Source organism: Schistocerca cancellata, chromosome 8 (genome assembly GCF_023864275.1).
Source record: "Schistocerca cancellata isolate TAMUIC-IGC-003103 chromosome 8, iqSchCanc2.1, whole genome shotgun sequence".
In the NCBI taxonomy this organism is placed as follows: Eukaryota; Metazoa; Arthropoda; class Insecta; order Orthoptera; family Acrididae; genus Schistocerca; species Schistocerca cancellata.
Window position 1 is genome coordinate 18,519,671 of NC_064633.1, and position 27,735 is coordinate 18,547,405.

Genomic DNA, 27,735 nt, shown 5'->3' on the forward strand with positions numbered 1-27,735 from the left:
AGTTTCTACATCACCTCTTCTTCACTTTCTTCCTCTATCAAACACACTTTGTTCACTGTATTTGTGTCACTTAACTGCTCAAATCCTGTTTCGAAAGCATAGTTACTCAATGAGTTGTGCATGTTTTCATCATTTATGTCTTCACAAGTAGAACTGTGTTTTCTAAATGAAATATTCATTAATTACAATAATACTCAAGGATTAATTTCGTACTTGCTTCAAAAATCAGTGAACTATATGCAGGTATGCCACAAGTCAGGTAATCTAAACACAGACAATCAGTATTTTGCGTACATAAAATGGTCAAGACAAACAGAGAAAAGGGACTGATTGAAAAATCAAAAAAGACTGCTGTCTTACGTAAAGTGTTCAAAAAATAAAAATAAAACTTTCTATAATGTCTGAAATTAATAATTTGGATAGTTAAAATTATTTATTCATGGGCAATAATTAAATTGAGAAATCAGTTAAGGAACATGACAACTTTGTTATAAAAGAATGCAACCAGTCAGTTAGTCAAAATAATTAGTAATCACTTCCTGGAAGTAGATCAGAAGATAGATATGGATAGTTCAACACACAAAGCAATAGAATACATGCAAGAAGCAATACCAATGTCTAGTACATGAAGGCAAAATCATAATTAGTCTTCATACTGCCAATGAAATTATAAATGTAATTAACTCCCTCAAAAGCAAAATATCTCATGAAGTTGTTAATATCTCAAGTAAATTAATAAAATCTTATTCTTCACATATGTGCAATATACTCAGTCACATATACAGGGCTATTACAAATGATTGAAGCGATTTCATAAATTCACTGTTGCTCCATTCAGTGACATATGGTCACGACACACTACAGATACGTAGAAAAACTCATAAAGTTTTGTTCGGCTGAAGCCGCACTTCAGGTTTCTGCCGTCAGAGCGCTCGAGAGCGCAGTGAGACAAAATGGCGACAGGAGCCGAGAAAGCGTATGTCGTGCTTGAAATGCACTCACATCAGTCAGTCATAACAGTGCAACGACACTTCAGGACGAAGTTCAACCAAGATCCACCAACTGCTAACTCCATTCGGCGATGGTACGCGCAGTTTAAAGCTTCTGGATGCTTCTGTAAGGGGAAATCAACGGGTCGGCCTGCAGTAAGCGAAGAAACGGTTGAACGCGTGCAGGCAAGTTTCACCCGTGGCCCGCGGAAAATTGGCTCATGCCACAACTGGAGACCGACAGCGCCGACTTCATCTTTCAACAGGATGGTGCTCCACCGCACTTCCATCATGATGTTCGGCATTTCTTAAACAGGAGATTGGAAAACCGATTGATCGGTCGTGGTGGAAATCATGATCAGCAATTCATGTCATGGCCTCCACGCTCTCCTGACTTAACCCCATGCGATTTCTTTCTGTGGGGTTATGTGAAAGATTCAGTATTTAAACCTCCTCTACCAAGAAACGTGCCAGAACTGCGAGCTCACATCAACGATGCTTTCGAACTCATTGATGGGGACATGCTGCGCCGAGCGTGGGAGGAACTTGATTATTGGCTTGATGTCTGCCGAATCACTAAAGGAGCACATGTCAAACATTTGTGAATGCCTAAAAAAACTGAGTTTTTGTATGTGTGTGCAAAGCATTTTGAAAATATCTCAAATAATAAAGTTGTTGTAGAGCTGTGAAATCGCTTAAATCATTTGTAATAACCCTGTACAATACATTCTATCCTGGGTATAATTTAAGACAGACAGAAGTATATTATCATCAGACCCCTTTACAAGAAAAGCCCTAAGACAGATTTTAATAATTACCAAGAAGTATCACTGCTTATTTTGTCTCCAAATGGTACTGGAAAAGAATATGTACACAAAAACCATAGCACATGAAAGGATATCTCCAAAGAAAATGGAATTTTTCAATTCATGAATCAGATTGCACAAATTTAAATGATGAAGGACTGCCAACAGGTACTTTCTGTGACTTGTCAAAAGCATCTAACTGTGCAGTTCATAGTAATCTCCAAGATAACTTCAAATATTATGGCACCATATCAGAGATCTTGATGGTAACTGGTTTACATCGCATCTAACTAAAAGGATGCAGAGTGTCACATTAAGACACCCAGAGAATGTACACAATGAAACAGGATCTTCAGAATAGGGGAAAAATCATTATAGGTATACCACAGGGATGGATATTGGTCTGTTATTTTTTTGTTATATAGAGAGTGAATCACCTAAAACTTGCACTGCAAATAATGCGGAAAAGAGAAGTGCTATTGATGTACGGTTTTCACAAAACGGATTGGTAGTCAGGGGCTCTTACTGTTAACCAATAAACTTAGAAGTTATTTCTTGTGAAAACACATTCTTTTTTTAAATGGAACAAAGCCTCTTGACACTAACAAACTAAAAGTAGGGTAAATCAGAACGTCAGTGATGTTTTTTGCAGGATTCTAGTGTGAGTAGTCGATGAGATATTGTATTTTGAAAAGTTTCCACACCAGCACTTCTTTGTGGCATTCAACCTACATAGCTATTAGGTGTGATGTTGTTATGTTTGCTTACGAAGTGCTTGTGTATACCCTGAGTGCACTGTGACTTTTTAGCCAGTCAGTGTGACAGTCCAAGCAGTATGTCATGAGTGTACAATGGGATTTACCACTGCAGAAAAAGCCAACATGTTCATGTTCATAGTATGTGGAGAGTGTAGGAAGAACTCAGTTCATTTTTGTACGGTGTTCGCAGAAAGATATCCCAGAAGACAACAACCATCTTGGCAATTATTTAAAACCTCTTCAACCATTTATGTGAAAGCAGTAGTGTAACATCTAGACAACATGACAGTACGAAACAAGTTATGACAAAGGAGGATGAAATTAGTGTTCTTGCTGCTTTTGCAGCTGATCTGCACATTAGCTCACATGCAATTGCGCGAGGAAGTGGCATGAATCAGGCAAGTGTTGTATGCATCCTCCATCGACACAGGTTCCATCCCTGTCGCATCTCTCTCCATCAAGAGCTGCATGTAAACAATTATGAAATCAAGTTAATTTCTGTATATGGGCATTAAGGCATGATACTCCAGATGTATCGTGTTTCTTGTTTGGTGATGAGGCTAAATTTATCAATCAGGACCAGATAAACAATCAAAACATGCTCTATTAGTCTGCTAACAATCCCCAATGGCTTCCTCAGGTGGAATGTCAACATGTGTGGGATAGTGAATCATCAGTTCATAGGCCTGTGTTTCAGAAACACAACACTGAACACCCACAAGTATCATTGCCTTCTAACAGATCATCTTCCATGGATGCTAGAAGACATTCCTCTGCAGACTAGAGGAAGCCATGGTACCAACATGATGGCTGTCCAGCCCACAGTGCACGTAGTATTACAGCATGTCTTCTTGCATTGTTTCCAAATTGTTGGACTGGGCGCAGAGCACTTGTACCTCAGCCAACCTGTTCTCCTGATTTGATGCCTGTAGATTTTTTCTAAAAGATGCTTTCTATAGGGATATACCACCTACACCCAATGGTATGCAATGATGTATTACTGCAGCCTACTTGGACATCTCTGCTGAGATGTAGTAACACTGTTCACGTTTACGTAGCACTTCACTTAGCATAGACCGGGACTGAGTCCTAGGCAGGCCCGATGTTAACTGACTGGGTACGGCCCGTGCTGCCTGAGTTGTTGTTGTTGTTGTTGTTACGCCGGCAGAGGTCGCATTCGAATTCTCGCGTGCCCTCTGGTGGACGGGACTCTACTTGCGGCAACTACCGTCCGTGACGCGCCGTGCCGATGTGCGCCTCCCGCAATCTGTCTGGTGGCTACTGCATGAGATGCTAGCACATATGCAGCAGTCATTCCATACAAGACAAAGCACGTATTACCACTGCCAGTGGTCATTTTGAAACAACATGTGATGGAAAATTGTCTTGTTACTGATCAGAATCCACATAATTAATGTATGCACTTGTGCTGTTCTTTAGTGTGTGCTATCACAGGTGTTGTACAAGTGATAGTGTGTAAGCTTTTCAAAATATGATATCTCATACATTACTCACACTAGAATACTGTAAGAAGCATCAATGACATTCTAATTTACCCTGCTTTTAATTTGTTAATGTCAATAAGCATTGTTCCATTTAAAAAAGTTTATGTTTGCATAAAAAATACGCTTTCTAATTACTATTACACTCCATTTATTGGCTAACAGTACAAGCCCCCAACTACCAATCCCATCTGTGAAAACCTCACATCAATAGCACTTTCCATTTCCACAATATCTGTGATGAAAGTTTTAGGCAATTCACCATGTACAAATCATCTGTTTGCTTTTTAGATATTCCCGGCATATGATAATTTTGGACTCTTCTAGGTATTCAGCAGGGTAGCATCATCCAAATGATGTGATATTTTGGAAGCTTACTTGTTGCTATCCTCGGGTGGCACTGATAATGACTTATCCCCTGCTGGATGCTGTCATTATATCCAATCCCTCCACCTGTTAGTCACAGACCAGTAGTGCCCAGGCACAGTTCTGGTGATGTGGTTGTGGGAGAAGTTCACCGCCAGAAAACCAGCTGCCATCTTCAGTGTCTGTGCAGCCATTACTAACATCAGGACACTGTTGATGGGGAGGAGGCATCTCTATGTGGAATTGTCTCAGCTTTTTGGTCACCCACAGGCTGCTGTTGTGTTGTGAGTGTGCTTAAGGATGGGCTCTAAACATCACAAGTAGGAAACTTCTGTCTTTATTTTTAAGTTCATTGTATAGTTAGATCTCTACAAATTCTTTGACAATGTAATTCCAAAATGAATTAGCCAACAAGGCAGCTTGCCAAAATATCATGCCACCAGTATGAGACCATCCAGCGGAATATCCGAAAGGAGTTCAAATATGTAAATGATTTGCTATCACATATCCAAGAAGAAGAAATAGTTTCCTCTGCTGACAATGCAAGAATTTTAATTAACCCTAACAGAACAATTTCAACACCCAAAAATGTAAATAAAATTTTCTTAAAAAATTTTTAACTGGTACCCTGGAAATGCACTGTTTCTGAACTTTGATAAAACACCAGAAATGCAACTCTTACAACACAAGCCCTCATCATACAATTAAAAATAGTGCACATGAGTAAATCAATAAATGAAGTAGTAAGTTCTACAATATAAACTTTTATATTGATAAGAGTCTGAACTGGAAGTAATTTGTTATTGATCATCGAACATCTAAGGTATGCAACTTCTACATCCAATTTTCGTGATGAAAATGTTGATAAGTTGGCAACTTGGCACTTTCAGGATATCCATGAGAAAGAAAATCATTCTACTTCATTCAGGCAAAATTTATTACCTCTCTTGTGACCTGTAGGAACACATGAGAATGTCACCATTTTCAGATCCAATCCTTCCTTTAGCCACAATTTGTTCATGATACGAACCATCTGAATGGTGAGCATGTCTTGCTGCAAGTCATCCCCAACCTGTAAAAATGATGTCTAATGTGATAATCCAATAACAAATATTTGATACAATTATAACACAGCCAGCAGAATATTAGATGTTGAAGAATGCACAATAACAAACAATGCATGGCTTTTTCATAACTAAAACTGCTATTGAAACTGTTCTTTGATATTCAGTTGGGTGGCATTGACCATACAGTAAAATATTTTGGCATGCTGATTTGAAGGTATTCTCAGGCATGGCTGATGACTGAATGGCTTATTCATGTACAGTATGTAACTGTGTTGAGCTGTGTATCTCTGGCCTTAAGTGGCTACATGTGGCTCTGTTGGTGAGGCAGACTGAAAGGAGCTTCACCTGATCAAAAGTCATAGTATGTCTTTGTTGTATCTTCTCATGTCTTCAGTTGGTGTTGTGTGGCATGGCACAGTACAAAAGGGGTCCTTTGGACTCAATGGTGTTGGGTTTTGAGATGGGTCAGACTTAAGTCCCATCCTTGACTACGCAGTTGTCATTTATTTGTTCGGAATCGCCAGTGACCATTTTTCTCCACATATTTAGTATCTAGCTGATGCCTGTGATGTACCAACAGAGCAGCAATTTATGTTTTTAGCTTTTTCTGTTCTTTGTATAGGTTAATTCTTAAATCCCGTGTGTGATTTTGTATGTGGCCCCCGGCACACATACCGAGTGTGCACTGGATTTTTTTCCGGCCCAGGATGCTGTTTCCCTATGGAGCTCCAAAATCTGTCCAACACCCTTCAGTGAGGGTGGGTCCCCCATATCAGCTACTGTGTTCTGTTGATCTCTCCTGTACATTATGGATTGTCCAACCTGCATAAATTTTCCTGAACTGGGATAAAGTACTGTAGACTAACAGTTTTAGGAGTCTCAGGTTATCTTTCGCAGAGTCCACCACTAAAGGTTTTGCCTTTGGCTGCGGACAGAAAACACACTTGATGCTGAGTTTACAGAGAACTAGTGCAATTTTTGCAGATGACTTTCCAATGTAAGGGCTACAAAATGCATCGTCTGCCGCAGTTGGCAACTGAAGCAGATTTTTATTCTATAAATATGTTCCTCGGTTGTGGGTGTTCATCTGATCAAATATTTTATTTTTTTTCAAATCTAGTGGTTGAGAAATGAGGTGGAGCGCAACTGAAAAAACCACACGAGAGTGGGCAGTGGGCAGGCAATGGCCTCAAGCAGCAAAAAAGTAAAATAGGAGGGATGAGCAGGGAAAGAACGGACAGTCAGGGCACAGAAAACCAGGAGCTGGGACAGCCAAACCTAAAGGGGAGGGATACCAGCATCAATCAGAAGACTATCGACAGGGCTCTTGTGAAAGGCGCTGGTGGCTAAATGGATACCATGATGGAGAACAGGGTCCAAGAGGAGCAGCTTGGAAGGGACAGCTGACCCATATAAGCTTGACAACGGTAGTTCAGACGAGAGAGAATTAATGCCCAATTCATGCTCCATGAGGTATGGCCAAGGAAGTGAAGGACATAGCGTTTACAGAAACGACAAACCTTCAAGTGATGAATATCAGGTGTTGGGTGTTGAAGTAGAACTTTGGATCAGGATGGACCATAGTACGGTAACAGAAAAGCACCATCCTCAACTTAAAGGAAGAGAACTGAAAACTGTGTGAGTGTCCACGTGAAAGCACTCCGGATGGCCCCCTGAAGCTGTCGTTCTGCAGAGGCCACCGAGTGGGAGCTAGCCCAAACATAGAAATCATCCACATACAGAACAGGGGTGACCAACAGTCTGGCAGAGGCCACAATCCCATTAATAGTGGGGAGGATAAGAAGGACACTTGGTACGGAACCCTGTGAAATGCCATTTTCCTGGGTCAGTGGAGAGCCGAGAATGGTGCCAAATCGCACTCTGAACAAATGTTGTTGTTGTTGTTGTTGTTGTTGTTGTTGTTGTCGTTGTGGTCTTCAGTCCTGAGACTGGTTTGATGCAGCTCTCCATGCTACTCTATCCTGTGCAAGTTTCTTCATCTCCCAGTACCTACCGCAGCCCACATCCTTCTGAATCTGCTTAGTGTATTCATCTCATGGTCTCCCTCTACAATTTTTACCCTCCACGCTGCCCTCCAGTACCAAATTGGTGATCCTTTGATGCCTCAGAACATGTCCAACCAACCGATCCCTTCTTCTAGTCAAGTTGTGCCACAAACTTCTCTTTTCCTCAATTCTGTTCAATACCTCCTCATTAGTTATGTGATCTACCCATCTAATCTTCAGCATTCTTCTGTAGCACCACATTTCGAAAGCTTCTATTCTCTTCTTGTCTAAACTATTTATCGTCCATGCTTCACTTCCATACATGGCTACACTCCATACAAATACTTTCAGAAACGACTTCCTGACACTTAAATCTATACTCGATGTTAACAAATTTCTCTTCTTCAGAAACACTTTCCTTGCCATTGCCAGTCTACATTTTATATTCTCTCTACTTCGACCATCATCAGTTATTTTGCTCCCCAAATAGCAAAACTCCTTTACTACATTAAATGTCTCATTTCCTAATCTAATTCCCTCAGCATCACCCGACTTAATTCGACTACATTCCATTATCCTCGTTTTGCTTTTGTTGATGTTCATCTTATACCCTCCTTTCAAGATACTGTCCATTCCGTTCAACTGCTCTTCCAAGTCCTTTGCTGTCTCTGATAGAATTACAATGTCATCGGCAAACCTCAAAGTTTTTGTTTCTTCTCCATGGATTTTAATACCTACTCCGAATTTTTCTTTTGTTTCCTTCACTGCTTGATCAATATACAGATTGAATAACATCGGGGGGAGACTACAACCCTGTCTCACTCCTTTCCGAACCGTTGCTTCCCTTTCATGCCGCTCGACTCTTGTAACTGCCATCTGGTTTCTGTACAAATTGTAAATAGCCTTCTGCTCCCTGTATTTTACCCCTGCCACCTTCAGAATTTGAAAGAGAGTATTCCAGTCAACATTATCAAACACTTTCTCTAAGTCTACAAATGCTAGAAATGTAGGTTTGCCTTTCCTTAATCTAGCTTCTAAGATAAGTCGTAGGTTCAGTATTGCCTCACGTGTTCCAACATTTCTACGGAATCCAAACTGATCTTCCCCGAGGCCAGCTTCTACCAGTTTTTCCATTCATCTGTAAAGAATTCATGTTAGTATTTTGCAGCTGTGACTTATTAAACTAATAGTTCGGTAATTTTCACATCTGTCAACACCTGCTTTCTTTGGGATTGGAATTACTACATTCTTCTTGAAGTCTGAGGGAATTTCGCCTGTCTCATACATCTTACTCACCAGATGGTAGAGTTTTGTTAGGCCTGGCTCCCCCAAGGCTGTCAGTAGTTCTAATGGAATGTTGTCTACTCTTGGGGCCTTGTTTTGACTTAGGTCTTTCAGTGCTCTGTCAAACTCTTCACGCAGTATCATATCTCCCATTTCATCTTCATCTACCTCCTCTTCCATTTCCATAATATTGTCTTCAAGAACATTGCCCCTGTATAGACCCTCTATATACTCCTTCCACCTTTCTGCTTTCCCTTCTTTGCTTAGAACTGGGTTTCCATCTGAGCTCTTGATAATCATGCAAGTGGTTCTCTTTTCTCCAAAGGTCTCTTTAATCTTCCTGTAGGCACTATCTATCTTACCCCTCTTGAGATAAGCCTCTACATCCTTACATTTGTCCTCTAGCCATCCCTGCTTAGCCATTTTGCACTTCCTGTCGATATCATTTTTGAAACGTTTGTATTCCTTTTTGCCTGTGTCACTGCATTTTTGTATTTTCTCCTTTCATCAAGTAAATTCAGTATCTCTTCTGTTACCCAAGGATTTCTACTAGCCCTCGTCTTTTTACCTGCTTGATCCTCTGCTGCCTTCACTATTTCATTCCTCAAAGCTACCCATTCTTCTTCTACTGTATTTCTTTCCCCCATTCCTGTCAATTGTTCCCTTATGCTCTCCCTGAAACTCTGTACAACCTCTGGTTCTTTCAGTTTATCCAGGTCCCATCTCCTTAAATTCCCACCTTTTAGCAGTTTCTTCAGTTTTAATCTACAGTTCATAACCAATAGATTGTGGTCAGAGTCCACATCTGCCCCTGGAGGTCAGAGTCCACATGTGCCCCTGGAAATGTCTTACAATTTAAAATCTGGTTCCTAAATCTCTGTCTTACCATTATATAATCTATCTGAAACCTTTTAGAATTTCCAGGGTTCTTCCATGTATACAACCTTCTTTCATGATTCTTGAACCAAGTGTTTGCTATGATTAAGTTATGCTCTGTGCAAAATTCTACCAGCCGGCTCCCTCTTTCATCTCTTTCCCCCAATCCATATTCACCTACTATGTTTCCTTCTCTTCCTTTTCCTACTGTCGAATTCCAGTCACTCATGACTATTAAATTTTCGTCTCCCTTCACTACCTGAATAATTTCTTTTATCTCATCATACATTTCCTCAATTTCTTCATCATCTGCAGAGCTAGTTGGCATATAAACTTGTACTACTGTAGTAGGCGTGGGCTTCGTGTCTATCTTGGCCACAACAATGCGTTCACTACGCTGTTCGTAGTAGCTTACCCGTACTCCTATTTTTTTGTTCATTATTAAATCTACTCCTGCATTACCCTTATTTGATTTTGTATTTATAACACTGTATTCACCTGACCAAAAGTCTTGTTCCTCCTGCCACCGAACTTCCCTAGTTCCCACTATATCTAACTTTAACCTATCCATTTCCCTTTTTAAATTTTCTAACCTACCTGCCCGATTAAGGGATCTGACATTCCACGCTCCGATCCATAGAACGCCAGTTTTCTTTCTCTTGGTAACGACGTCCTCTTGAGTAGTCCCTGCCCGGAGATCCGAATGGGGGATTATTTTACCTCCGGAATATTTTACCCATGAGGACGCCATCATCATTTAATCATACAGCAAAGCTGCATACCCTTGGGAAAAATTATGGCTGTAGTTTCCCCTTGCTGTCAGCCGTTCGCAGTACCAAAACAGCAAGGCCGTTTTGGTTAGTGTTACAGGACCAGATCAGTCAATCATCCAGACCGTTGCCCCTGCAACTACTGAAAAGGCTGCTGCCCCTCTTCAGGAACCACACGTTTGTCTGGCCTCTCAACAGATACCTCTCCATTGTGGTTGCACCTACGGTACGGCTATCTGTATCGTTGAGGCACGCAAGCCTCCCCACCAACGGCAAGGTCCATGGTTCATGGGGGGGGGGGGGGGGGGGGGTCTGAACAAATAAGGAAATAAGGGAATAGAAACTGGTGAATAAAAATCTGGAGGGGGTCAAGGGGGCCCTGAAGAGACCACTCATGGAGCATAAGGAGGGTGTGATGGCACCAGGCTATGTTGTAGACCTTAAAAAGATCAAAGAAAACCAAAAAAGAAGGCCTGTTGAACTGCAGTTTCCAACTGAAGCAGATGATCGATCAGAGACTGTCCCCCCTGAAAGCTGTATTGGTAAGGAGATGAAAGGCCTGAGATCCAAGGATCCAACCGACAAGCCACAATTTGTTCTAGTAACTTGGCGGCGACATTGATCAGGCTGATTGGCTGGTAACTATCAAAGGATGACTGATCCTTGCTGGGCTTCAGGACAGGATCCACAATACTGTCTCTCCACCGAGAGGAGAAAATGCCTTGCAGCAAAATACGGCTAAAAACCTGGAGAATACAGTGACATTGTGAAGGACTGAGGTGTTGAAGCAATTGGTTATGGATGGAATCGGTGCCAGAAGCTGAATTGTGGCAACAAGAGAGGGCCAGAAGAAGCTCCAACTCAGTAAAAGGTTCATTGTAGGATTCCACCTGACAAGGAGTAAAACATTGGTGGGAAGCTTCAGCCCACTGTTTCTGGAAGAAGAAGGAGGCTGGATGGATCTGTACAAATGCCACCTGGAAGGACAAGGCCAGAGCGGAAGACTGCCACTGACAACCCAGGAGGGTGCCGAGTGCAGCCCACACCCGTGACGAAGGGAAAGAAAAATCTAGAGAGGAGACAATGCATTCCAAATACACCCACTTTGTCTGATTAAGTAACAGGCTTCGGCGTGAAGATGTTTAAAGATAATAAGACCAGCAGAGGATAGGTGTCACTTACGATGTTACAAGCCATGACAACGATCATGAATGGCGGTGGCAACGGCTGTTCTCCACCGTGGGACTGGCCAATGGGAACAGGGCCCGTCAATCAGGGAATGGCAATTCTGGCTGTGTGGATTATCTTATTGGACAGATCACGTACAACTTCATCAATACAACCTGACAAAGAAGGTGTAAACATGGGATGTATAGAGAGACCAACAGCATGGTGGAAAGAACAGTGGGATAACCTGGTCTTTTGGAGGCAGGAAGGGTATCACAGGTGTCATTGTGTGACAACCAGCGTAAGGAAGGAAGAAAGGGAGGGGAAGGGAGTGAAAGATCAATGGTACATGCAGAGCTAAAATGAGTAGGAATGATCATTAAGAAGGAACAAATCATGGTCCACAAGAAACTGGTCAATGAGCTGCCCCCAACTAGACTAAAAGCCAGTGCCCAGCAAAGGGTCATGTGCATCAAAATCCCCAAAGAGGAAGAATGGTGGGGTACGTTGCTGAAGGAGTGCAGTTAGGGTAGCAGGAGTAGGTGGCCTGTGAGGAGGGAGATACAGATTGGAAATCATAACCACAGAGTTCAAGTGTACCCAGACAGCACCTGCTTCCAATGAGGTACAAAGTGGGACTCATGTACTAACAACGTCTGTACGACCAAAGTGCAAACGCCACCAGAAGTCTTCAAACACCCAATCCAGTTCTGAAAGAAAGTACAGAACCCGTAAGGTTCTGTTAGTGAGCATCAGTAAAATGAGATTCCTTGAGAACAACATGCTGCCAAGTAAAAGACATGAGGGATTGCAACTATGGGAGGTGACAGTAGCACGCATTACAGTTCCACTGCGTACGCACAGTCGGTATCCTAATGGGTGCTGGATGGGCTGGAGCCAATCACGCCATTGGGTCACCACCCATCACCAATGAGAATGGGATAATACCCTTAAATACGAGGTCAGACTCAGGTTGTGAGGGGGAGATGCCACCTACAAGGGCACCAAGGAGGCCTTGTCCTGGGACTTCTTCTTCTTCTCCTCCTCCTCCAGAGGTTGAGGAGGGCTGAGCATGGAGGGAGAGCAGGCTTCTGCAAGATTCAGAACGGAATGAGAGCAGGTGACCTTGGGGCGCACAGACTGTGTCCCATGGCCTAGTTGTGGTAGCAGCCATCCGGCCTGAGAGACACCAGGGGGAGCGGTTCAAAGATGGAGCTCTATCATTGGCAGTTGCTGAAGAAGGGGGGACACTTCTCCAGCCAGAGAAGGAGAGTGGCACGTGGAGGGGCAGGACTGGGGTAAGGAAGAGGGAGGAGAAGGAAGGACGTAACAGAAGCAATGGTAGAAGTCACCAACACAGGGTGAAATCAGCAATATTTCTGATGAGCGTCACAGTAAGATAAATGATCTAGGGACTTATACACTATCTTCTTTTCCTTCTTATCATCATGGAGTGGTTGTCCACATTCACCACATAGAGGGTTGACCGTACATCGGGAAGACATGTGACTGAAACACAAGTACCGGAAGCATCTCATGGGTGGTGGGATGTACAGGTCCATGTCACATTGACAATACATAACCTTGACCACCTCTGAGAGGGTACCTCCCTCGAAAACAGAATAAAGCCACCAGTATCAATGTTATTGTCCTTATGACCTTTCTGCACATACTTAACAGAAGATGGGTACATAACAGCTTCAACCCATGGACTGGCTACACTTGTTGGTGACATAGCAGGATGGAGGGAGGCTATGGTGGGAAAGGAAGAGGGAGAGGTAACCATGCCATAGATGCTATGGAGGGAGTTCTTGCCGAAACGGCTCACATTACGGAGAGAAAAATTTTAAAGTGGAGGTCAATCCCCAAAGGAGGATCAAAAATGCTGAAAAGGAAGGATGAAAAGATAAAGGAAAGGGGAATAAAACTGAGAAATACAGGAAACCAAGCATATATCCAGGTTGACATATATAACAACACAAATATGAGAAGTAGGGGGCAGAGGGGGAGGAGCAAGGACAGGAAGGGAGGGGCGAGGGAAAGGAAATCTGGGCGAGGGAAAGGAAATCTGGCCAGGGAGGGGGGGGGGGGGGGGTGAGAGTGGGCTGCACCAGCTTGGAGCCCCATGTACACCATACACGAACTCACAAAACTGTGGGCGACCCCCCTCCTTCCAGTGGAGGAGGTTGGTTGGTTGGTTGGTTTGGGGAAGGAGACCAGACAGCGTGGTCATCGGTCTCATCGGATTAGGGAAGGAAGTCGGCCGTGCCCTTTCAGAGGAACCATCCCGGCATTTGCATGGAGTGATTTAGGGAAATCACGGAAAACCTAAATCAGGATGGCCGGACGCGGAGTTGAACCATCGTCCTTCCGAATGCGAGTCCAGTGTCTAACCACTGCGGCACCTCGCTCGGTATCCAGTGGAGGAGGATCATAAGAAGCTGACTAGTGCAGTCAAAGAGGGTGTTCCTGGCCAAGAGAAGTCTACTCGTATTAAACATTAGCCTTAATCTGAATTTCTGGAAATGTACTTTGGAGCACAGCATTGTATGGTAGCGAATCATGAACTGTGGGAGAAAAATAAAAGAAGAGAGTCATGGCTTCTGATGTGTGGCGCTACAGCAGTGTTGAAAATCCGGTGGATGGATGAGATAAATAATGGAAAGATTCTCTGCAAAATTGGCAAAGAAAGGAACATACAGAAAAACTGACTAGAAGATTGGATACAATGACAGAACATGTATTGAGACACTGGGGAATCACTTTCATGAAGTTTTGGAGTGTAAAAACTGTAGAAGATGGCAGAGACTGGAATATATGTAACAAATGACTGAGAAATTAGGGTACAAGTGCTACTCTGAGATGATGAGGTTGGCACTGGTGAGGAATTCGTGAGGTATGCCAGCTGCATCAAATGAGTCAGATGACTGAAGATAAAAGTAATAAAAAAGGGTGGGGGTGGGTAGTAGGGTCACCTCAAGAACTAGCATTTAACAATGAAAGTACATTAACTGAGAACACGCAAAAGAAAACCTGGAGCTGAACTGCAAGGCTTAGCAGAATGCTCGTATTTATATATACTTAGAATGTTCAAGAAAATTCCGATATTGCATTAATAATAAAGCCTCGCAACTTTCCAAAAAACATGAATGTTTAATGAGAAATAACTGCAGGAGATGAGAACTGATACAGTAACCATGTTGTCAGTAAGTTATGGAGATGCTACACCAAAGGCGTTGGGGTTTGATTTGGTGGGAGGAGACCAAACTGCGAGGTCATCAGTCTCATCAGATTAGGGAAGGATGGGGAAGGAAGTCGGCTGTGCCCTTTCAAAGGAACCATCCCGGATGTGCCTGAAGCGACTCAGGGAAATCATGGAAAACCTAAATAAGGATGGTTGGATGCGGGACTGAACCATCATCCTCCCGAAAGAGTCCAGTGTGCTAACCACTGCCCCACCTCGCTCAGCACTACACCAAAGCAAACAATGCATAGCATGCGGTACTGTACAGCAGAAACTAGGAGGAAAATGGTTTGGGAAAAAGTGAAGAAAAGGACTTTAGGTAAGAAGAGAAGGCAAGGCGAGGAAGAGTAGAGAATAAAGACAGACAGGACGCGATAAGGTTTCCAATAAACATAAAAATTGACGATTTACCAGCAATTACAAAATTATGAGACAACTGCTGGCCATAAATTATCTTCAGGAGGCAAAATATTTATTCTGTTGAAAAAAGTAAACTACACTACAATTTTTGGAATGATTAGTTCTTTCCTTGGGGAGGATTCATTGATTAATTGGTCAGACTTAAAAAACAATGTCAGGTTACTCAGGGCCCAGAATGAGAGGAACCCACCTGCTGTAAGAACAAAATCATGTTTCATAATTTTATAGATTGCTGAAGTAAATTTTCCTGTTGATAAAATTTATGAGACAGCAAGATAAACACACACACACACACACACACACACACACACACACACACACACACTGAACTGGTGAGTTACCTTGAAAATAGCAGGTATAATTCCAGACTCTGTGCTCAAGAAGTTTATCTTCAGAGGCAGTGTATTGGATGGGAAATAAGAGCACGTGCGAACCTGGATACCTCCAACTTCTAAACTTGGGCTCAATGGTAAGCAAGTCGGATTCTCATTTAAACTATGATGAAGCACTTCAAGTTCTTGTATTAGAACCTTTAGTCGCAATGATTCTTTTGTACTCTTCACCTTCTCAGCCGTTTCATACATATTCTGTCAGAAAATACACGAAATTAGTTGACAGTTATATTACAGTAACAATCTAATCTTACATTCAATTTCAAATTACAATGCTATCTATCCCTGGGTTGGGATGAATGCAACTGTATCACTTCCAGTTATAAAACAATTCACGGGTTAAATGACAGACAATAATATGAAAACACTGAAGAAACGAATTGCTCATTTAAGTTTTGGATTGCTTCCCTCCAACTTAAAATTTTATAGAACAGCAAAGTAATCTCATCGGAATTCCTACAGACACAGGGCATGATGCACCTAAGTAACTGCCAATTGCTCAGAGACAGCCCATCAGCAACAGTGTGATACTATGAAGTCTCTTGCTACATTGTGATTGTCAATCAAAACTGCACTTGTTGGATACATGTGCTACAGCACTTTAAAGTAAATGAAAAGATCTGAGCAGATAAGTAATTCATCCCAATAAGAATTATCTCCAGCTGTTTTACGTACTATTTGCTGACTTGGTACGTTAATAAAAAATTCAATAACGAATTGTTATAGCACGGCAAGGATAAAGCACTGATTGCGAATTTGGCTCTTTCTCCCTCATTAATTCCACTAGTGCACATCCAAACATTTTCTTTTAAGTGCAGTATATGCTCTAACCTAGACAATTTTACAGTGCAGGAAAAGATAGATTGCTACTTACCATAAAGAAGACATGTAAAGTTGCAGACAGGCGTTATTAAAAGACACTTACTTAAAGCTTTCAGCCACAGCCTTGGTCAGTAAAGAGGACACGGACACGGAGACACACACACACACACACACACACACACACACACACACTGTTTATTTGCAGCCCTCTGCCAACACATCTGCCTGTCTTTCCCTGCTCCTCTCCTTTTTTTGTCCACTTTCCCCCCAGTTCCCTGTTGCACAACCTCCTGATGCTGCACCTGTTAGCAGTCTGGTCCCTGCACATTCAACCAGACAGGTGAGTCTCTTTCCCCAGCCATACACTACTATCCCTTCCCCTTCCCCTCCAGATTGCTGCTTGCATGCCATGTGATGTTGCATTCTGGCCCGAGATGCTCGAGTTGGCAGTCATGTGTGTGTGAGGTGTGCTTGCTTTTGTGTGTGTGTGTGCGTGTGTGTGTGTGTGTGTGTGCGTGTGTGTGTGTGTGTGTGTGTCCTCTTTACTGATGGAGGCTGTGGCCAAAAGCTAAGGTGAGTGTCATTTAATCATGCCTGTCAACAACTTGATTTGTGTTCTTTATAGTAAGTAGCAATCTATCTTTTCCTTCACATTTGATATTCCTAGATGGAGTCTCCGTTGTTTGACAAGACTGTTCTAAATTAGCCTGAGCTCATTTGATATTTATGCTTTCCTTTTTTGCAAAATTGCAAATTTTACTTTTAAATCAGATTCACTGGCAAATAAGACAATGCAGAGGAAAATGATAATTTAACAAATTAATAGATAAAATTCATACAATACTGGGAACAAATGCACAGAGTACAATTAGCAAAAAAAGTAAAGATAAGCACTTGACATAAAGTGGAAGTATTGAACAGTGGATAGGCTCAGAAACAGGAACTCAGCTCAACAACTTGTGCTCATCTTCATCAGACACAGGAACTATTTGTGTACAAGTGTGTTTCAATGAAGACTTCCAGTTTTTAAGCTGAGCTACCGTCAATAGATTTTATTTGTGTTCCTACCTTCTGCTCTGTACATCCACTACAGACTGAAAATATCATTTTTACTCAACCCAGAATTAAAAAGGTAACACATTCAAAAAGTTTTACAATAATTTTGAGGCTCTTTACCACACCAAAATGATTATTATTAAAATCAAAGCTGATTTTTTTTCTTTAGGAGTGCTTCCAATTTTTTTACACATGAAAGCAGCAGCATTAGAGTGATGTGCTCATCTTCATTTTTATATATTTATGTTATGTGCAAAATATGATTCTAATGATGATAAATCAATATCATGAGAAGGAAAGCTGCTACTCACCATATAGGGGAGATGCTACTCTGCCCCCCCCCTCCCTGCTGCCCAACCTGCAGCACTTCACTGTCCACAACCACCACCATATTACCCCTCCCCACCCCAGCCTCCTCCTTACCCCCACCCAGTCGCCACTCCCATCATGCACGGGTGCTGCTGCTCGCAGTATGGTTTCAGTTGTCTGAGACTGCAGTTGTGTGTGTGAGTTATGTTTGCATGAGTGTGCGTATGCGTATGTGTATCTATTGTTGACAAAGGCCATTGGCCAAAAGCTTTAAGTGTGAAAATCATTTGTTGTGCCTATCTGCGACTCAGCATCTCCGCTGTATGGTGAGTATAAACGTTCCTTCTCATAATATTGTTACATTCCATCCTGGATTTTCCATTGTTTGATGATTAATCAACATTTTTAAAATTCCACAGAGCATACTTAGTTCTGTTTTAAAGGCAGAAACACCAAAACTGTGTACAACAAACTCATAATATACGATAAATAACAATGTATGTCACCCGATTAATATTGCAATTCAGCAGAAGGCTTATGCACTATTTACTTTTGAGGGGAAAAATATCTCCTGTTATTAGCCTTCCCCTGAGCAAACTATTTTGATGGACATTTCATTTTATTACAAAATAAATTATCTTTATACTTACTTTTACAAGCAGCTGTTGTGAAAAAAATCTCTGCCGCAGGGCACTGCCAGAAATAGCAATCAGTGCTCTAAGCATCAACTGCAACCGTCGGTAATAGCGGGCTTCACTCAATGTCCTCTCATCATAGTGAATAGCTTCTGAAGTGTTCTACGGGCGAAAAAAAGTATTACTTCTTCCCAGTACCAAAATCAATGACTTGATTAATAGTGAGAACCTTAAAAACTACTCTGCAATTAAATAAACATTTTTCTAATATACTGACATGAAACACAATAACTTTAATCACTCCTTGTCAATGGATCGTGAACTCACAAAATATAAAAATTCTAAAATTCGAATCTTTGGTAAGTGTAAAACACAACAATAATTTGCTTGGGCTATTATTTATGTAAAAGGCATGACTGCAGTTGAACATGTGTTTAATTCTGACACAACAAGAGAATCATTTATAAATTATTGGCTTACTGGTCTTCTTTCATTCCCACAACAGTGTATCCCTATCATTCTGTGGTCTGAGTAACCAACCATTCCTTTTTAACCATGCCTCAATCTATTCCTCGTCCCTTCGCAACAAAGGAACTAATAATTCCAAGAGCTACAACAGCTATCGGCAGACAAGCAGTTATGCCCCATAGATTAAATGTTTACTTAAGAAGGCTACTCACCTGAGGTGATTCTCCTGGCAAAGTTTGAGTGAGAAGCCAATACAGATGGTGTGCAACACGTGGTGAAATAAGCGCCCTCTTTAGCAGGAAATGTGCGAGCGGTGAAGCTTCCCAAGTTTCGTGTTTTAGTGCTTGGACTAACTGTGGCAGTAAATCCACCAATTCATCACTACCCATGTCTTCCACCCACGTTACAGCAACACGCCGCACTTCTGTATCTGGGAAGCTGGAACAGGGAGTTTATGTATAACACACTCACTTCAGAAATCTCAGAAATTATGATCAGTTTCCCATTTTATGTTGCAATAAAATGACACAAATCACCTTCACATTTATTTCCCTTGATCAACATTTGTGACACGACTATATACCTATAATGAACAACAGAATTAATTCTCTGCAAATCAGATCTCTCCTGCGGCCTCTGATTTTGTCGTGAGTCATGACTGAAATTAAGCTTCCTCTTTTGTATCTAACATTGTCCATTTTAGTTTCACCACTTTAAAGTTAACAGAGTATTAAGAAAAACCAACAGAGGCTCTGAATTTGAGAAGTAAAATTAACTTTTTCTGCTCTTCACAGGTTCACAACTGAACGCACTTTTCATTTTCCTTATTTTGGAATTTTATCAGTTTTGTGCAGTTACAAAAAACTAAAGTTCTTATTTACTACCATCAAAAGTAATTCATTGCAATGAAGGCCAACAGACTTTTGAGGTTTATCTACAGTCCTCCATATTTTATGAAATAGACTGCACTTTTAAAAATTAATTCCTTGTATGTTACGAGCTCTGTCCTAATGGAATACTTTCTTGCATATAATGCTCAATATTTTGTCTTTCTTACAAATCAGGTTCATAGTGTTTCAGGATTGTGCTGCCAACAGCAACTAAGTTACAAATCTATGATGTTTGTGGGTAAACAAGAAATAAGCCATACATTGGAAATAAAACTTTCTGCAATTACAGAAGTTCTACAAAGGGCTAATGTTCTGAACAGGGTGATCTAGCCAACTTCGTGAAACCTAAACCGAATGCTATTTGATCCTATCTAAACTCAAAATATTAATGTAATTAAAATAACCAGTAAGAAAATCTTAAAGATACTTTTAATTATTATTTACATCAGAGAAAGTTGCTTGCAATTAAATTTCTCCATACCTGTTTAAGTCTCCATTTACATTTGGTCTAAAAATATGATTTTTAAAAATGATTCTATTGTTTTCTTTTTATTCTCTCAAAGTGTAAAATTTGTTGCCAAGTATGCAGGAATCATGAATACAATCTACAACAATGCACTCGATCCATGAACATCACAAAAAATTAAGATATGATCATCTGCTCCATTTATTCACAACTATTTTTCCAAAGATCAACATCTTCTCCTGTTGTAATTAAATGATGGCATCAGTATAATTGATATTTATACTATTCACCACATTAACATTGGTGACACACCAACAAAATTAAATACTGCAAAACAGTACTGTAAATAAAACAAAGTTGCATCAGTCCTCTCTGAAAATTTTTGTTCTAATATGCAGGTTCTTTTGCAAAACACTGAATGATATTTTTAGTGCACTGGGATACTGAAAAAAAAAGAGGAAATGGCTAATAATTTCCAACAGTGTTTGCAAACCTTGCAAACTGTGCAATAGAATCCAGACAACTAGATCAGTCAGTCTTATACAATGGTGCAGTAGAAAATATTACTACTAACAAATTTTGGGAAAAATACTATGGAAATCAGAACAGCAGTACTTCTTGGAAATACCTGACTGAGTATTGTAAATCAAGCAATAATTTACCACATATTTTAAGCTAGTAACAATTGTTTACTGCGCTTCAGTGAGAAATCCTCATCACACACACTGTCATTGCAATCTACATCTTTATCACACTGTATTAGTGAAATACACTTCAAAAGCTGTTCATATTTCTTTGAGAAATTTACTTTACTAAACACGATTAAGTGAGAAAACAGGAGGAATAGGCAGGAAATAGAATGGAAACAGCAGAATAAGGAAAGAAGTTTTGTGTGTGTATCTATACTTACCAGGGCAAAAGTAGCTGCAGAGCACTCAGGGGGTCCATTTTGGCCCAATTATGTATCATGGCATGCAAATCTGCCAGACATGCCCAATCCCAGCTGTGTGCAGCCAGAAGCACCTTGGGCAATGCTTTTGGTTTTGAGTACAGGTAGTGACGCTTCTCCCACAGCACTTCACGTTCCTCGACCGGTGTTCTGTATATCATCAACAACCAAGTATGTGATTAACTGATTGCATGAAATAACTCCTACAATAGAATAATTAAATTTTTCTTTGTATAGACACATACATGTTATGAAAATGTATGTATGTTCCACATCTGCTCCTAACCCACTGGACCTATTTCAAACAAACTTCGTACATGTGTCACTTACTGTCTGAAAAAAATCGCTATGGGAGTAAGAACCACCTACCTATTAAAGGAGTAGGGTAGGAGTGAAAAAGAAGAGTAGCCCATGATGTGCAAATACCAAAGGCTTTATTCATCTAGTATTTGAGAATAAGAACACATAGGAACTTGTAACAGACTTTACACACAATTCCGTACCTTTACAAAATGTTTTCTTGCTGACATGCCCCAGAAAATGACGAAAGTAAACAACAATTATCACTTAATACATTTGCACTGTTCATACATTACTTCTTTGCTACTAACTCTATTCACAACACATTTCGCAGACAATATCCACATATGCTGCTGAATGCAACTACGAAATCGTTGTAAAATACATAGTTCAGGAGATATGACAACATAAACATTGAGCTGTGTGAAAACAAAACTGCACGGCAAAATCTGCTGCCATTACAGGTGAACTGCATGTACAAATGTGTGTGTGAAATATGTTAAATATATGTAAAATATGTATATACTACTACTTACTATCTGGAAAGAAATACTATGGGTATAAGAAACAGCAACCTCCTATTGGGGCAGAGGCAATAACTTGGAGAGAGATTAGAGACAGGAGGGGATGGACACAAGGGGGGAGGAGGGAGCTGGAGGTGGACAGAGAGAGGTGGAAGGAGAAGATGGACTAATAGAGAACTGGAATAAATATATACCTGGGCATTTCTGGGTACTCAGTTGCATTATAAACAACAAATATGCAAATGCATGGCACTCAGTGGTCAGAATGGAACGTGTGATCCATCTCAAACTCTACCCTCGAGGATAACTAACAAAATCTATCATTTTGGGGAGGGGGAGGAAAAAAAAGTTTTGTGCTTGATTCCCTTGCTTTTATTGCTTTGTCTGCCAACTCCTGCACTTAATATCTCTACTCTAACACCTGGGTAACAGTTATATTCGAAGAAACTAGTTAACAGCTGTCAGAAGGCACACAAGAGATTCACAAGAGTTATGGGCAAAAGATAAAGAAGCATGAAACTAATTACACCAAAATCTACAAATTAAAATATTTTGTTTCCTTACTTATTTAAATTTGGACATTATAGAGGCACCTGCTGTTCACTGTGGCTAAATAGTTCTGCCTACAGTTTGCCTCTTTTTGGACATTTCTAAAACACCAGATTAAGACACTTTTTACCACACAGACACACTTCTACAAGTGGAGTACTCTTACATCAAATATTGTCAGTCAACTATTGAAGACATACTTTTCAATGGCGTAGTTGACAGCTCACCTTCGCTCTTTCCTCTCAGGGACTCATCAGCAAAAAGTAAACATGTTAAGAAAAGTTATTTTTGAAGTCTCACTCATACAATCAAAAATCCAGGATGGAATAATAATGTGAATTAGGAATGATTACGACACACTATGTAGGGGAGACACTGAGCAACAGATAGGCACAATTAAATGTAAACTGTTGGATGAATTCTCAGCTGTAGAAACAAACATAATTCACACAAACATGATAATTGACATTTCGGTGTGCTAACTTCATCGTTAGCCACCTCTCTTAGAGACATGTGCTCCACAATATACGTCATTTTTGTGAGATATACTGGTACCGCTTTGTTCATATTTGGCATGCTAGTGTAGAAGGTGCCATGAAACTACATAAATGCAAAAGTTGTGAATATAGTGCATAACATATTTCATAGTAAATTGGTGACTGTGATTCTCAGTTGTTGTAGAGTATGTTGAAACTAATATATCATTTCATGTTTTGTTTTTGCTCTCAACAGGAGAGTTTATTGTCTGCATTTAACGTAAATTGACACTATTTTTGAGTTTGTCATCACCTATATCCTCAATAAAGCTACAGAAACTAACTCCTACCCCAGTTTCTCTGTAGCCTTAATAGAAACCTTGTTTTGCATATTAACTGCTCCAGTTTTTATAGGGAATTAGTAATAGTTTTAGCTGGATTTCAGAAACTAAAAGAGAATTCTTCATACATCCATATTTAAACTGGATGGAGGTGGGACACAGCTGGTATAGTTTTTATTAAAAATGAAATTCCTCCAGCTGTACTTAAGTGTATGGGCCTGAAGATGGCATTGACGCAACGTCGAAACTAGTAGCGAAGTAAATATAAAATCGTAAGTACAGCTGGAGGAATTTCATTTTTAATAAAAGAGAATTAGCAGGCTTTCTTTAAAGTTTTTTGTTTACCGTTCTCTCAAAAAATTTGAACATAACCAATGCACCCTTGCTGTGCATGCTGTTCTCAAGCACGGGGTAAGCTATATGTTGTTCATAAGCAGCTAGAAATTGCCCTGACGTCTGTTATGTGATTGGAAGCTGCTGCAAATTGGTACTTTTTGAGGGCTACCAAGAGTCATGTACCAGATATACCAAAGGTACCTAAAGAACTAGCATCTCTTGTTGATCCTGTCATATGTACAGGAAATACATGATCTTTCACTACTTATTACTTGACTGTGATGATGTTTCAGTGGTAAGGCTGGGTGTGCTGTACAAGGGGGAGGGGGGAATGAGGGAGAATTCATGGTGCTACATCCGTCCACATAACCAACAAGTCCCAAGCACTATCTTCCACTGAAACAAACTGAGCGAGTGAGGCTCATTTTATTTGTTGGGAAACATGCTGTATGTCATGTCAAAAGGTGGAAAACACTTATAGCTTGTGGTCTGTTATTGCTCACAGCTCAGGTGTATGATGAATAACAAAGCACCTTAGCGCGATGGCAGCAAGGGATTGGAAGGAAGACAAGGTGCACTCAGTGTGTATGTGTGACGGGGGGCTCATTCAATATGTTGAAGGGGCTGTTCCAGAAGTCACTGAGAGAAGAGGGTGCAAATAACTGCTGGTTGTAGCACACACTGAAGAAAACAATGCCTGTAATCAGGGTTCAAAGTCATGTTTGATCATTCCAGTGCCTCACAGAGAAGGTTGAGAAGATTTGCTTTACTCACAGTGTTTCATGAAGCTTACAATCTGTAGCATTGTGCCCTGAATTAATTGTGGCCCCTTGGCGCGAGTGTACTGGAAGGCTTGAACCAGAGACTTTGAAGGTTCTGTGACAAGCTAGGCCTCTACTTCCTAGACTTGTGTCATAGGGTCAAGAACGCTTTAAGATCATTTGTGCACTACCAATATGAGGCTCCTCCTCGGGTAGCTGACTGAGTGTCCCTTACAGGTAAGAGTATTAAAATCCTAGTGATTAACTGACAACAAAGTGCAAAGTGCTACAGTTTGAAGTACTCCTAAAAAGCTGTGCTGTTCGCCTTACACTAGACAACACAGGAAGAGTGGTTAAAGCCAGAGATTGATAGCAGTGAGATATCTGGGGAAAATTGAAGTGTGTATCGACAGGACAGGCTTCTGGGAAATTCATGTGATGTATTTGTTGCAGTGAACAGGACACACACATCCACTGAAACAGAAACTGAAGCCCCATGTAAGATAGATGGTTAAGATTCAGTATCAATTACAGGCACAAACTTATATTTGGACCCTTCTATCGATTACCAGATTCACCTACAGATGTAACCGAAAACATTAGTGAAAACAGCAGTCCACTAATATGAATGTTTCACCAATCAAATTATTACTGGAGGAGGAGATTTTTAACCACCCCACAATAAAATGATAATATTACAATTTCATAAGTGGTGGGTGTGACAACACGTTCTACAAAACATAACTAATACATTCCTTGAACAGTACCTAGAACAAATAGTTCAAATGCCCACTCATGATGTAAGTATATTAGACCTAATGGAAACAAATAGACCTGATCACTTTGAGGATGTTTATTTATTTATTGTTCCGTGGGACCAAATTAAGGAGAAGTCTCCATGGTCATGGAACAAGTCAATTCATGAAAGTATAACACGACAGTAGAAACAGATAAAATAAAAAAATAAAAAAAAAAAAAAAAAAAAAAAAACATATTCAGGCGACAAGTCGTAAGTTTAAATAAAGAAAATCAACAATGTAACACTGGAATTTGCTTAATTTTTTAGCTCTTCCAGGAGCTCCTCGATAGAATAGGAGTGAGCTATGAGGAAACTCTTCAGTTTAGACTTAAAAGAGTTTGGGCTACTGCTAAGATTTTTGAGTTCTTGTGGTAGCTTATTGAAAATGGATGCAGCAGAATACTGCACTCCTTTCTGCAGAAGAGTCAAGGAAGTGCATTCCACATGCAAATTTGATTTCTACCTAGTATTAACTGAGTGAAAGCTGCTAACTCTTTGGAATAGGCTAATATTGCTAACACCAAACGACATTAAAGAAAATATATACTGTGAGGGCAATGTCAGAATTCCCAGACTGTTGAATAGGGGACGACAAGAGGTTCTTGAACTTACACCACATATAGCTCAAACAGCCCAGTTTTAAGCCAAAAATACCCTTTTTCAATCAGAAGAATTACCCCAAAAAATAATACCATACAACATAAGCGAATGAAAATATGCGAAGTAGACTACTTTTCGTGTTGAACTGTCACTTATTTCAGATACTGTTCTAATGGTAAATAAAGCAGCATTTAGTTTCTGAACAAGATCCTGGACATGGGCTTTCCACAACAGCTTACTATCTATCCGAAAGCCTAGGAACTTTAACTGTTCCGTCTCCCTTATAACATGCCCATTCTGCCTGATCAAAATATCGGTTCTTGTTGAATTGCGAGTTAGAAACTGTAAAAACTGAGTCTTACTGTGATTTTGCATCAAATTATTTTCCACAAGCGATGAACTTATTTCATGAACTACATTATTTAATACTGTTTCAATATTACACACAAGATCCTTCACTACCAAGCTGGTGTCATCAGCAAACAGAAATATTTTTGAATCATCTGTAATACTAGAAGGCATATCATTTATATAAATAAGAAACATCAGTGGCCCCAGCACCGACCCTTGGGGAATGCCCCACTTAACAGTTCCCCATTGGGACTGAACATCACTACCACTCTCAATATTGCGGAGAATTACCTTCTGCTTTCTGTTCTTAAAGTAAGAGGTGAACCAACTGTAAGCTACTCCCCTTACTCCATAATGGTCCAACTTCTGCAGTAATATTTTGTGGTCGACACAGTCAAAAGCCTTCCTTAAATCAAAGAAAACACCTAGTGTTCGCAACCTTTTATTTAATCGGTCCAAAACCTCACAGAGAAAAGAGAATACAGCATTTTCAGTTGTTAAACCATTTCTAAAACCAAACTGTACATTTGACAGCAAATTATGTGAATTTAAATGCTCCAGTAACCTTGTATATACAACCTTCTCGATAACTTTCGCAAACACCGATGGCATACAAATGAGTCCAAAATTGTCAACATTATCCCTGTCTCCCTTTTTATAAAGTGGCTTCACTACCGAGTACTTTAATCGGTCAGGCAACCGACCACTCCTAAAGGAAAAGTTACAGATATGGCTAAGTACTGGGCTAACATACATAGAACAATACTTCAGTATTCTGCTAGATACCCCGTCATATCCATGAGAGTTCTTGGTCTTTAGTGATTTAATTATTAAGTCAATCTCCCTCTTGTCAGTATAATGGAGGAGCATTTCAGGTAACAGTCTCGGAACACTTTTTCCTAAGAGCGCTATATGATTCCCTGTTGGGAATATGTTTCTATTTAGTTCACCTGCTATATTCAAAAAGTGATTATTAAATACTGTAAATATATGCGTCTTATCAGTAACACGGACATTCCCACTACGCACTGATTCTATATCCTCGACCTGTCTCTGCAGACCATCCACTTCCTTTACGACTGACCATATGGTTTTAATTTTATCCTGAGACTTAGCTATTCTATCTGCATACCACATACTTTTTGCCTTCCTAATAACATTTTTAAGCACCTTACAATACTGTTTGTAATGGGCTACTGCATTTAGATTTTGCCTGTTTCTAACATTTTGATATAATTGCCACTTTGTTCTACAAGATATTCTTATCCCTCTAGTCAGCCACCCAGGCTGCCTATTTGTGCTAGTACCCTGTTTTGAACGTTCTAACGGAAAGCAACTTTCAAAGAGCACGAGAAAAGTCTTGAGAAAAGCATTATATTTATCGTCTACTGTATCAGCGCTATAGACATCTTGCCACTTGTTCCTTGATAAGGTTTACAAAGGTCTCTACAGCAAC

General features: G+C 40.4%; 1 protein-coding gene across 2 annotated transcripts in view; it reads right to left on the reverse strand.

Moving 5' to 3' along the window:
* LOC126094613 (phosphatidylinositol 4-phosphate 3-kinase C2 domain-containing subunit alpha-like) overlaps nt 1–27,735 on the reverse strand; it is a 243,258-nt gene that overhangs the window by 116,984 nt on the left and 98,539 nt on the right. For both annotated transcript variants that reach the window (XM_049909092.1, XM_049909091.1), the window contains exons 16-20: nt 21,204–21,392; nt 19,150–19,375; nt 18,485–18,631; nt 15,597–15,842; nt 5,364–5,493 (exon numbers count right to left, since the gene is read on the reverse strand). In XM_049909092.1, the coding sequence (XP_049765049.1) occupies nt 5,364–5,493; nt 15,597–15,842; nt 18,485–18,631; nt 19,150–19,375; nt 21,204–21,392 (938 nt within the window). The remainder of the gene's footprint in view (nt 1–5,363; nt 5,494–15,596; nt 15,843–18,484; nt 18,632–19,149; nt 19,376–21,203; nt 21,393–27,735) is intronic.